This window comes from Phycodurus eques, chromosome 4, assembly GCF_024500275.1.
Source record: "Phycodurus eques isolate BA_2022a chromosome 4, UOR_Pequ_1.1, whole genome shotgun sequence".
Classification (NCBI taxonomy): domain Eukaryota; kingdom Metazoa; phylum Chordata; class Actinopteri; order Syngnathiformes; family Syngnathidae; genus Phycodurus; species Phycodurus eques.
The window spans coordinates 28,697,751-28,709,390 of record NC_084528.1 but is presented as its reverse complement, the minus strand read 5'-3'; the positions used below and the strand labels follow the sequence as shown (position 1 = coordinate 28,709,390).

The 11,640-nt window shown below is 39.5% G+C and overlaps 3 protein-coding genes across 6 annotated transcripts; 2 read left to right on the top strand and 1 right to left on the bottom strand.

Moving 5' to 3' along the window:
- The first annotated feature begins 1,260 nt into the window (after nucleotides 1–1,260).
- psenen (presenilin enhancer, gamma-secretase subunit) lies at nucleotides 1,261–3,314 on the top strand. Its single transcript, XM_061675825.1, has 4 exons — nucleotides 1,261–1,350; nucleotides 1,585–1,665; nucleotides 2,532–2,636; nucleotides 3,037–3,314. The coding sequence occupies exons 2-4, from the start codon at nucleotides 1,605–1,607 to the stop codon at nucleotides 3,174–3,176; spliced, it is 306 nt and encodes a 101-aa protein (XP_061531809.1). The 5' UTR covers nucleotides 1,261–1,350; nucleotides 1,585–1,604; the 3' UTR covers nucleotides 3,177–3,314.
- A 1,680-nt stretch (nucleotides 3,315–4,994) lies between these two features.
- Nucleotides 4,995–6,266, top strand: hspb6 (heat shock protein, alpha-crystallin-related, b6). The gene is made up of 4 exons (XM_061675824.1): nucleotides 4,995–5,076; nucleotides 5,184–5,343; nucleotides 5,673–5,795; nucleotides 5,879–6,266. Exons 2-4 carry the CDS (start codon nucleotides 5,191–5,193, stop codon nucleotides 6,044–6,046), a joined length of 444 nt encoding a protein of 147 aa, XP_061531808.1. The 5' UTR covers nucleotides 4,995–5,076; nucleotides 5,184–5,190; the 3' UTR covers nucleotides 6,047–6,266.
- On the bottom strand, nucleotides 6,069–11,539 carry proser3 (proline and serine rich 3). Of its 4 annotated transcripts, none has more exons than XM_061675819.1 (13): nucleotides 11,283–11,539; nucleotides 10,959–11,070; nucleotides 10,638–10,864; nucleotides 10,383–10,534; nucleotides 10,192–10,298; nucleotides 9,524–9,609; nucleotides 9,305–9,438; nucleotides 8,979–9,217; nucleotides 8,050–8,732; nucleotides 7,392–7,554; nucleotides 6,770–6,923; nucleotides 6,475–6,571; nucleotides 6,069–6,344 (listed from the first exon to the last, which is right to left on the bottom strand). In XM_061675819.1, exons 1-13 carry the CDS (start codon nucleotides 11,291–11,293, stop codon nucleotides 6,296–6,298), a joined length of 2,214 nt encoding a protein of 737 aa, XP_061531803.1. In that variant the 5' UTR covers nucleotides 11,294–11,539; the 3' UTR covers nucleotides 6,069–6,295. The 4 variants fall into 4 exon arrangements, with proteins under 4 accessions (XP_061531803.1, XP_061531804.1, XP_061531805.1 ...); XM_061675820.1 differs by having other exon boundaries at nucleotides 6,070–6,344; nucleotides 6,770–6,920; XM_061675821.1 differs by having other exon boundaries at nucleotides 6,071–6,344; nucleotides 6,475–6,556.
- Nucleotides 11,540–11,640: the final 101 nt, after the last annotated feature.

Sequence of the window (11,640 nt, the reverse complement as noted above, 5' to 3'; positions counted from 1 at the left end):
CTCGAGCGACCAGAGAGACAAGAGCGAAGGCGCGAGATGGGAGGGGGTGGCCGCAATGCTCCACGGGAAATGGTGTTTTTCCTCAGACGTGACAGGCAACTACCCTCTGTGGACACCTGGTGGCGACTAATGCAAAGAGACTCAGTGAGACAACAACAAAAACAACCGCCTAAAAATCCACTTTACGTTTATTATGTTATTTTTATTTTTTTTTATTTAGGACATATGTAATAGCCGGCCCACGCCTCTATGGAGCCCTTTGTGCGTACATTCGCTCTGCAAAAGCCCAAACCTATAAGCAAAATTGGAGTTTCGGGGCCCTCTGTTTCTGCCAATAATATTGATCATTCATTGTTGTATTTCCCCTTACTCGGTTCTAATTCGTTTAGTAAATTAAAAGCTAACACAATACACGTTACACAAGCGAACTAGAGTTGATTTACACAAAATTCACACATCAACGGGTTGATGAATGATGGTTTGAACCCAAACTTGTAAAAAATTTGATTTGCTTTTTTTTTTGGTTTTCTTTATGGGTGGTGTTTTGGGGGGAAAAAAGTTAAATACATATCACTTATTTACACATAAATTATATCGCTGCTGTCGGCCCGAAACACCCAATGTCAACATTTGGTCAATTTAATATATTTGGGCGAGAGACATACCCACTGGACGCCACTCATGTGACCTGCGACGAAAATTTGTTTAAAAGTCCTCATACAGGCGTAAAAAAAGTAACAAATATAAACCAGAGTACTATACATGTCGTATATTAGTTCTGGTTTTAAAATACTGCATCAACAATTGTCAAAAAAATTGAAGCTCAATAAAGAGGACCAACAAATGAATTCATTTAGCGGTATGCAACTAAAACAAACTGTACAAAAACAGAGTATTAAATCAAATAAATAATAAAATGTCAAGCAAATAGTTAAATAATGCTGCAACTCAACATAGATACCTGAAACTAGGTGACAAAAATGGCTTAAAACGTATAAAGTTCAATAATTAGGTCTTAAAACTATGGAAAACCATGCAAAAGCTTGAGTTAAAAAAAAAAACTACCTTACGCCAATCATTTTACTTTACTACTATTTACTTGTGCTACGCTGTTAACTACCAAAAACACAGTAGGCCTACTACTACTGTAACTGCACTCCGGCTTCTGATGACTGTAATTGCTGTGCAGGACGCCTGTTACACTGCTAGATGGCGGTAGTCTACTTTAGGCCGCAGCGCGCCGGCAAAGAAAAATCAAAGAAGAAAGGGGGAAACCAGCAAAACGGAAGTGACTGAATTTGTTGGTCCATTTTTCCTCACCGCTCGCCTTTTGTCCTAAATAAACGTCAGGTAAGTTGTTGTTTGTCGTGTCATTGAAAATGTGCGTGGATATATTTATCGGGTGACTTTGTTTTAAATTGCCATGGGCGATTTAAGGGAGGGGCTCGTGGAACAAGTTGTCGGACGCTAGCTATCTGTAGCTACATGTAATTCGCCACTTATTATTCATCACAACACAACCACGTTGCTGTGTAAATACTGTCAGATTGTCTTGTATTTGATCCCCCTCCATCTTTGTCACAGGAGACCCACACACAGGCGCAATGAACCTGGAAAGACTGCCAAATGAGGAGAAACTTAGCCTGTGCAGAAAATATTATTTAGGTGAGAGCAAAACATGAATGAAGCTAAAGACATTAAATGATGAACGTTGATGTGACGGCAACACTGAGAGAGAAAAGGCAACCGTTAAAAAGTGTTCAGAGTTCTATGAACTATAGATATAAATGTAACGATTGTGTTTGTTAATGTCATTGAAGTGATCTAACGTAGTGTCTTTCCATTACCTACGCTACTGTTGATTTACATCCATGTATCTTTTAATATATATATATATATATATAATTATAACAATATATTATATTTGTATGGCCTTTTAGGGCACTCGATGTCACCTGACAGACAGTAATAAACACAGTAAGGGAATTACAAAAAAAATAGCATTTAAAAATATGATGTGAGGAATGGACCTAGGCAGTTATAATGTGGGAAAGGAAGTATGCAGACTGGGTGTTGCTGTTGGCATGTGCTTCAAAAGAAACTCTTGCAAGTGACAACGACCCTTAATTCTGGGTGAGGGCAGGGCAATGGCGTTGTCAATGTGAAAAACTGTCGGATTTTGCCAAGCGCAAAAGTAGTATTAAGTTGCTCCCTTAAAAAGTAGGGGACCATACCGGTATAGACAAACTGTTGTAATTATTTCACTGGTTACCTGATTTGGATGTAAATACAGTAGACCCCTATTATTCGCAGGGGACCGTGAATTGTGACCGTAAAACACCACTAAGTGTTTTCGGGGTTGTTGCCCCCGAAAAAAAGAAAACTGGATCCACTGTACCATCAAATTAAAGATGATAGTCTTCTGTTAAAGCACATATTCTTCATTTCAAATCCATTGTGATGGTGTTTAGAGCCAAAAAGATGGTAATTGTGTTGGTGGCCCAAGGCAAATTGTACTTTGTTTCTTTCAGGCGGATTCGTTTTACTGCCGTTCCTGTGGCTTGTCAACGTTGTTTGGTTTTTCCGAGAAGCTTTTGTAAAACCAGCCTACACTGAACAGCTGCAGATAAAAACATGTGAGTGCGCCAACTGGTAATCTCTCACCTGATATTTGAAATATCCACGCATAACTTTCTCAGTGCAGCAATTCTGTCATAATCAGTGAATTAAATAAGTAATAAAACTAAATATTACGGTATTGCATTATAATTGTTCAAATCTCTTACTAACAAGAGATTACTGCTTGTCTTAAATACGTGTGTAATTCTCTTTTAGTTTGACAGTAAACTTCAACTGGGACTGGCAATAAACAGCTTGAAGCCAAATTAAATATTATTATTATTTTTCTTTTTATGTATTAAGAAATGCTGACTAATTCTAGCCGCCAAACTGATGCTTGTTGCAAAGGGAGCGACAAAGGCTTTAGCATCCACTGACAATGCATTTGTGTGTGTTTTGCTTTAATTTTGCGTGTAGATGTGAAGCGCTCAGCACTGGGGTTGCTGTTCTGGATTGCAGTACTCACCACTTGGATCACTATTTACCAGCACTACAGAGCCCAGTGGGGGGAGGTGGGAGATTACCTCTCCTTCACAATTCCGCTGGGCATTCCTTAAACACCCCCCCCCCCCTTTTTTTTTTTTTTTTGCATTTAACTCTTAGATTGAACAATGACTCAATGTATTCACCAAGTCAGTTCTTATGTATGTTTGTATTTGTAAATGCTGAAAATAAATTCTGGATTGGAACAGTCACATTTAATGTGTTATTTTGTGATTGACCTAAATGACTTGAAAATGATGAAACCATGTTCCCTAACGTGTGTGGATGAGCACCTTTTACCCTTGTTTTAATGGCAAAATAAAAAGCATGATCAATTCTTGCATGTTTTACATTCCTGATTGAAACAGCGACAGAGATGTTAGCATAAAGTAGTGCAGTACAACAATACTGTATGAACACAGTCATGTTCTTTGACTCATCAGTGAGGTATGTGGTGGACAGATAATCTGAAGTGCAGTAGAGGTCCCCTAAAGTCTGGACAATTATTGGCGCCTGTTGTGAAACCCAATACGTTCATCCCCTTAAAATGTCCCCTCACTTTCCTATTATCCTTTATGAGTCATAACATAGTCAGTGCCTTATTTAGACAGTGCAGTCAATACTTCGGTGACAGGTTCCACATCACTTAGAGGGAGAACATGCACATAGTGTGCCATACCAATGTGACTAGATGTATCCTGGACATTCTGTAAATTTCAATGAGAGTCACATGCTTGATACTTAAATGGAGTGAGTTAGCTCCTGTTATGGAGTTATATTTGGTGTTAAGAGTGGATGAAATACAGTCACAAAATTCATTCCATATTTCAGAACAAATATCCCTATAGGTGTCAATAATCAATTACTTCCAGGGTCAAAATATCACTTTCATGAAACCTTTAACTGTAATGTACATTTGATATTATTTACTGTTACACAAATGTAAACGTTATCTACTGTTATGAAGAAGAAAACACGATGACGCGTAACGAGCACTGTGAAGAGCGAACAGAGGGCGAAGACGCAAGCTGCCTCGCATATGCAGTGTCTAGCTAACATCGTGGTGTACAGTACACTCCATAGAGTCAACCTACTGTCAAATGATCAAAGAATGTGACCATCTGATGTTCAATCTGCATTCCCCCCTCCAAAAGCCAGAAAATGTAAGTGGAATTCCAATCAGTGACTTTGGGGGCATTAGACCTGACATTATCTTCCAAGCATTCACTATGGGTAGTTAGTTAATGAACACATTTGAGGCAAAATAGATGATATCATCTTGCAAAATATTTTGTGTAGGTATGTGTGTCCTTCCATCCACTAACATGTTGGACATCCGTTACCAATGATGACTGGTCCAAAATGTCAGCCTCATAAGTACATTTATTCTTTATAAGCCCATTTTAAATTAAGATAACATAGGGGGATTTTGGCTAATCATAGAAGAATGTTTTGACCTGGTACACTGACTTAATTGAGGACATAAAGGGGGACAAATGTACTGCAAGCCCACATGCAGTGGCATGTGCTTGATGCACCCGAGCAGTCTGTCACTGTCTCTCTAGCTTAATGGCCAGGCTGAGTCAATCACCACCACATCTTATTTTTAGATATGCCCATCCTGAAAACCGGTATTTAGTGCACGTTCGGTCTGATGACTTAACCATAACAGTTAGTTCATGACAGTACAATTAACTGCCCCTGAACAAACAGTTGGATACAATCTAGCTACAGGATGTTCCAATTCATTCACTAATAAGCCCGCGACAGCTGCTTCAGTCCAAAAACAAACTGTCCTGCTGCACAAACAGAATCCCAAGGGTGCACATGCTCAGAACATAACAGAAGCAAGGTGTCCCTATGAATTCCCGACTCATTATGCAGCTCCAGTATATAACCCCCCGAGTCACACAGCCACTCAAACTCAGCACAAGGAACACTTGATACTCCCAACACACTCTACTAAAGAGAAAGGTAGGTTGTGGCCACTAGACGACTTGTGCTCCGACATTCTGCTACCAAAACTATCTTTAGGTTTCCCCCCCCCCCCCCCCCCCCCCATTTCCTTTTTTCCTTCTCAGATCTGACATGGATTTTATCCTACCCTTACTACCAGTTGGTAGCATCCAATGGGAGAAGGTTTTACCGCCACTTTTCCCCCGTCTCCACGGGATTTACGGACAAGATAACTGGACACCCCAACTGCTAATTCCAGAGACGGAGAGCACCAGTGTTGCAGAGGTGAATCTGTTTATTTACTTAATTGGGTTTAACATAGTTGGACTAGATAAATGATCCATCTAATTCCGTGTGGGCTTTAAAGATGATCGCTAAATGCAGCCTGAAACATTTAAATTGGACAGTAAATCTCCATCTCAAATATACAAGTGTATTAATAATACATATTAAAATCTTTATTCTCTATAAGGATTTGAAAGTTAGAGATATTGTATTCATGTCATGAGGGATCATTTGATTTGCAATACTTAACAAATACATCGTCATATAGTTATGACTTAAATTATCCTAATAGGATTTATTTAATCATGCAATTTACCATATGTTGGCAGGCAACTTGTGATGATAGTGGATTTACAGTTCAAGTGGATGTCAAACATTTTAACCCCAAGGATCTGCTGGTCAAAGTGATAGGAGATTTTGTAGAGGTACAAGGAAGACACGAAGAAAAAAAGGTTGGTGTTGCGTATGGTATATTGAACCATTTTTGGTAATAACATGTCACTTGACATATTATTTTCATCCTATGTTCTTCTAGAAAGACAGTCCCGGGATGACAACATGGCAGTTTAACCGTCGCTATCGAATTCCAAAAGGAGTGGACACCATGGCTTTGGAATCAGCAGTTTCTCCAGATGGTATTCTTATCATATCTGCACCCATGCTGCAAAGATGTCAGATGTCAAGATCTCAGCCATTTTTATAAAACCCTTGTTTGTTATGATCTAATATTGCCTGGTCTCAGAGATTTGTAAATAATGCTATGATGCATCAACCTTCCATAATATTTCATGAATGTACACTTTGTAAATATGAGGACCACAATTTCAAAGCTGTTTTCATTTAAGCAGCCAAGTTGTGATTCTGAAGTTTTTATTGTGTTTTGTTTCTTCTGTAAATTTCAATAAACTACATACAAAATCAAATAGAAAAAAATTTGACATCAGTTACTGCATCAAGTTGTCTTATCTTCTGGCTTATTGTGCAACATGAAGTCCACTTCACTGGAAGGAATAAATAGAACAGATTGTTTATTTCAAAAAGTGAGAAAAATGACCTACCAAATCTCAAATTAGGCTTACAAAATGTTCAGATGAGCAGATAATAATTTTGACTGAGATATTACAATTTTACCTGATTTGCTCCTTAACCCATTTTCTTTGTGTGCGAAGGACTCGTAGTAAAGGGTCGTCTTCAAATTCTTTCTCATCCGAATCTGAAAAAACAAATCCTAATTATGGAAATTCAAAGAGTCATTTTTTGTTTCCAACTGAGTCCCACACATATCATAGCATTAAGTACTTGTGGGAGCACGGACCTAACGTGCAGGAATGCGGAGAGGTAACAGCCGTACACGTGTCAGAATACAGTGCTCACAATTAAGAGTGGGGTTAAAGGTCGGATGCTCCTTGTCGCCCCGGTGGCTCACCTTCAGCCTCTTGCAGCAGCTGGGACATGACCTCCAGTGAGGTGTGTGCGTTGCAAGGAGGAAGTGAGGATTGCGGATGGGCAGGGAGAGATGGGACAGCTGCATCTTGGGGAGAAGAGTCCACTGGTGGGAACAGGACCTCTGAAACAACCTGCTAGAGCCAATTAAAACATCCTCCGGGTTAATCCATATAGAACACTATGATTTCCTTACAAATCCTGCTTTTCACATTTACACTGTTGTATGTGGCGATGTGATTTATATTTACCACGACCAAGATGATTGTTTTCAGTGGTGTAAATGTTTCCATTTGTTGACTTGTTCGCTAACAGTTGACATTTGCCTTTTTCTCAACAAGAACCAGTAAACTGTAGGCGCTTTTTAAATTGTTTTTATTTTTTATGTGACATCTAGAATCAATACGAAATAATATATTTAATCGTTCCAATTCGGCTAGGTTAACAGCACTCTTCCTTGTAGTGCGTCAAATTTAACAGACATCCATTTCCAATTTACAGAGACTTCAATGCATGGCCGTCTCTAATGCATCGTACATACTTTACAAAATGGTGTGCATGAAGATGATGACAATAACGTTGATACAAGTGCTAAAGTTGTGTACCTGGCCTAAGGCACGATGGACCGGAGAAGAAGGTGGTGCATGATGGCCTGCATCTTTACGTCTCTGCTGCTGCCGTGGATCTGCCCGTGTCTTGTTCTTCTTCTTCTGCTGTGCAGAGCTTGTGACGTTAGGCCCATCGGCATGCTCGCTACATCCAGGACACCTGCAGGAAATATCACATTGAGCATTCATTATTAGTGTAAAAGGGAATTATGTAGGGCTGCAACTCACGATTATTTTAATCATGATTAATCTGGGCATTATTTTTTCGATTAATTGATTAATCTGATTTATTTTATTATTTTTTTGTTACATCCCTTTGTTCAAAAACTGGACGATTTCAAATTGACAGTGCAGAAACTGTGCAAACAGAAACTGAGTATGATTCAATTACTGGTTTGGTCCGTAACATGTCAGAAAATAGGTAAAAATGTTGAAAGCACAAGCAGATGTTTGAAAATGTCTTATTTTGATGAAACAGGTATCAGTCTGCTTTCATTGAGGACTACAAAAATCTGAGAATATTTACAGTTGAGCGGCTGAAACGCCAAGGATTTTGACAATTTCGAGTTAAACATGGTCAAAATTTGATAATCGATTAGTTTTTGATTAATTGTTGACTCTCCAGAATTATGACACCGAGTACTTTGTCTCCTACCTTGTCAATTTCTTCTGTTTTCTGATAATCCTCTCAGTCTTCTCACTTTCTCCCACTTGCTTTGTTTGGTCTTTTTCCTTTTTAGCCATCTCATTTGTCATTCTGGGGTTCTCGTCATGACCTCCTCCGACAAGTCTAGACTGATTCCGATCTTCTGTATGTCTAGAAGGACTGCCTTCTTCCTTGGGTTTCGAAGGATGGCCGTCTTTTGTAAGTCTGGTAGGACAGCCTCCTTCTATAGGTCTTGATGGACTGCCACCTTCTCTAGGTCGAGAAGGATGACCTCCATCTGTAGGTCTAAAAGGACAATCTACATCTGTATGTCTACAAGGAGCAGGAGGCGGTGATGGAATGTGTCTGTAGGGAGGCTCGTTGATGGAATTGCGCTTTAAGTTACCAGAGACTTTGGTTTCTTCAGTTCTTTCTTTAGTTAAGGTCTCTTCCGGTATGCGTGGATTTCCTTGGAACATGATCGGATGAGGTGACCGTGTGGGACAGGGAAGAATGTCACAAAGGAGATGCATGTGCGCAGGAACATGCACGAGAGACTGTGGCTGGGAGACTAGCGTATCAGAGACAGCAATGGCAAGTGGGACTGAAGTTGACTGATGATGTCCATGGGCTTCTTTGGGCTCAGGAACAGCTCCTTGTGAGGGTTCAGGGTATTGAATACTTTGCTGTTGCTATGGATGTTACAAGCAAAAAGAAAGAGACTTTTAAAATGCATTTCAACACATAATCGAGCCAGTAAATCCAGTGTAAGAGCTGTATCAACTGACACAACCTTCCCATTTATTAAATTCAATCAGACCACTTCGTTATAATAATTGTTAGGGCAGAATCACGATACTTTGATATTCTTGTATTATTTTAGGATTGTGCAGATGAACCGAATGAGTGGTGAGTGTATATAAAAAGATGACTCATACCTTGTAAGGGTGCCCATTTACTGAGGAAAAGTGTAGACTGGGGGCCCGACCCTTAAATGTGGGGGTACAAAGTTCGAAGTTTTGCAGGGAATGAGACCATTCGCTGGCCTGCTCCATCTTTCTTCTTAAACGCCACTGGGAAAGGATGTCCTCTTCTGGACGTGTATGGGGCGACATTGAAGAAGTGACGGTGTATCGTTGGAGGGGCACAGCAAAAGCGGAGTCCAACCTGGCCATTGCTGCAAAGGCCACGATACACATAGCAGAGGAGTTTACGCTGTTCATTTAAACTGGAAGAACACGGCAAATAAATAGTATCTTCTCACCAGCTGTAGATTTTATTGAAGTGTTAATCAAAGGTCTTTGTGCTGTCTGATTTATATTGACTGAAGAAGAGCGATCTGAGCATCCCAGGCCCTCTGAACTGGCAGGAATGGATACATTGCTAAGAATACTGTCACTGTTGGAAAAGACAAAACGTTATAATCCAAGTTAAGGAATTAGTTGATGCAATACTCCTGTTAGGAACTAGCTGCTCTGCAAACCCTCTCTGCAGAAGTTTGGTGGCCCTTTCTTGAAGGTGAAGTATCTCTGTGTCCTCAAACTCACTCTGAGATGTGTCTGATGGAATCTGAGTTAAAAAGGAAAGACATTGAATGTCAAGTGAGACATTGTTATAACAGCATCATTTTTACAATTGCATTTGGAAAAGAAAAAGCTCTCTGACTTTATGTTTATTTATTTCAGAACTTCAATTCAAACGGTAAAACTCACAGCAGAGAGTACTGTATAGATTCACAAAGTGAAATATTTCCCGATTTATTTTTTTATAATTTGGGTGATTGTAGCTTCCAGCTGCATCTAATACTGTATTACTGTACATAACTACCGGAGACAAATTCCTTGTGTGTTTTGGACATACTTGGCAAATAAAGATGATTCTGATTCTGATTTTGAAGAAATAAAAGTATTTAAAATACAGAAATTAGGTAGGAATTTTGACTTCTGAAAAAATATTTTCCTATGTGTTTCATAAACACATATGAGTTTCATTTTTTGAATTGAACTACAGTACTGAAATAGAACTTTTCAATGATATTCAAATTTATCTAGATGCCCCTGTAAATATCTCAAACATGGTAATAGATCCTCATAGATGGAGGTTTTATGGCAAAAAAAAAGCTATATTGTTGTTCATCCCCAGTGAACTTACATATGCTTTCATGTTATAGTCTCCTAAGCGTGGCGAACAACTCAAGTCATCATCAAGTGGGCGTCCTGCCGGACTGGAAATGGCTTGGCTGTGATCATCTTCCGGATCTGGCACAAAAAGGCAAAAATATTCCATAGGTATTTTAACATTTAAAGAAACATTATCATACAAAAAAAAATATTGGAATGTACCTTTGTGCAAAATTTTTGTTGGTGTTGAACTAGGAGGTAAAGATGAGGAAGACATCCACCACAAAGGCATACTCTCCTCTTCAAATTCACAGGACCTCTGCTGGCGCTCCTCTCGACTCAGCGGTTGTCCATAGCGAAAACGATCGATGTACCTGCGAGAGCAAATGCTCATTAAAAGTAGCTACGTAATCTTACATACTAAATAAAGCGACATGATTTGACAGAGCATCCTTAAAAGTTAGGTTTTGATCATACTTTGTCACTGCTGAATCCCTCTGAAGGGAACCAATAGATTTTGGAGCTCCTGATGACCGTGAAGGTCTTTCCATGTCCGATAAGGTAGGAGAAGAAACACGGTCAATGAAAAGTCCAGAATGTGTCAAAAAAGATGGTCCATTTTTTTCATGCCATTGAGTCTCATCGTTGTCAGACATGTGCACTTTTGGATGGTCTCGCTGGTGTGAGCGTACGGGAATCAAACTCTACAAACAGCAAAACATGGTTTTAAAATGTAAACAAGCATGTGGTTTAGCATTATTTATCTGTATAATTCGATTGGTATTAACTCAGTTATACCCGCTTGGTCCTTTTGTTAGGCAAGACTTTGGTGCAAGACTGGCTGAAAGTTGTCTCCCCCACTGTAAAAGCTGCTGGCTCGGATGCATTCTGCCTTATCGTCATAGAGTTTCTAGAATGTTTTAAAAATTCAAACCATTATAATCCAACAAGGGCAAAAGCAAATCAACTCACAATCATTTGTCCACAGCCGGATTCGAACCGTAAATTTAAGGTTTGAGTCCCGAGTCAACGTGCCCTTGAGCAAGGCACCATCGCCAATTCAGAACCCAGGTCAGAATTAGTAACAGTTACGTTTGGACACAAAACGTGGTATTATCTCACCTGGATTTCATGAAACCTGATGACAAAAACCAGAGTAGATCGCCAAACAAATATACACAGCGTTTGCGAGTGCATAGATGTTTATGGCTATCACGCTTGCTTGATTAAAAAAAGAAAACAAATTACACTAACTCTAGGTAGACCAACATACTAGTCTGCTACCTGTAGACTTTCGAATATAATAGTATCCATTAAGTCCAACTTCTAGACTACAATGGCATCGCTGTTATCTTTTTGACAACTATCAAGAAGCAAAAGGAAACTACCGGTTGTTGACATCGAGACGAACAACCAATACACGCGGGCCTTGTAATGATTGGCAGAACAGTTGACCAATCACTGTGAACGCTATTGACTC

Coding starts and splice junctions, on each gene's coding strand:
- proser3 (XM_061675819.1), bottom strand. Junction 10,865..10,958: donor CTAACAAAAGGACCAAGCGG/GTATAACTGAGT, acceptor TGCTGTTTGTAG/AGTTTGATTCCCGTACGCTC. Junction 9,439..9,523: donor ACCAAACTTCTGCAGAGAGG/GTTTGCAGAGCA, acceptor CTTTTCCAACAG/TGACAGTATTCTTAGCAATG.
- psenen (XM_061675825.1), top strand. CDS start 1,605: ATGAACCTGGAAAGACTGCCAAATGAGGAGAAACTTAGCCTGTGCAGA. Junction 1,666..2,531: donor GTGCAGAAAATATTATTTAG/GTGAGAGCAAAA, acceptor TGTTTCTTTCAG/GCGGATTCGTTTTACTGCCG. Junction 2,637..3,036: donor ACAGCTGCAGATAAAAACAT/GTGAGTGCGCCA, acceptor TTTTGCGTGTAG/ATGTGAAGCGCTCAGCACTG.
- hspb6 (XM_061675824.1), top strand. CDS start 5,191: ATGGATTTTATCCTACCCTTACTACCAGTTGGTAGCATCCAATGGGAG. Junction 5,344..5,672: donor AGAGCACCAGTGTTGCAGAG/GTGAATCTGTTT, acceptor ATATGTTGGCAG/GCAACTTGTGATGATAGTGG. Junction 5,796..5,878: donor GAAGACACGAAGAAAAAAAG/GTTGGTGTTGCG, acceptor ATGTTCTTCTAG/AAAGACAGTCCCGGGATGAC.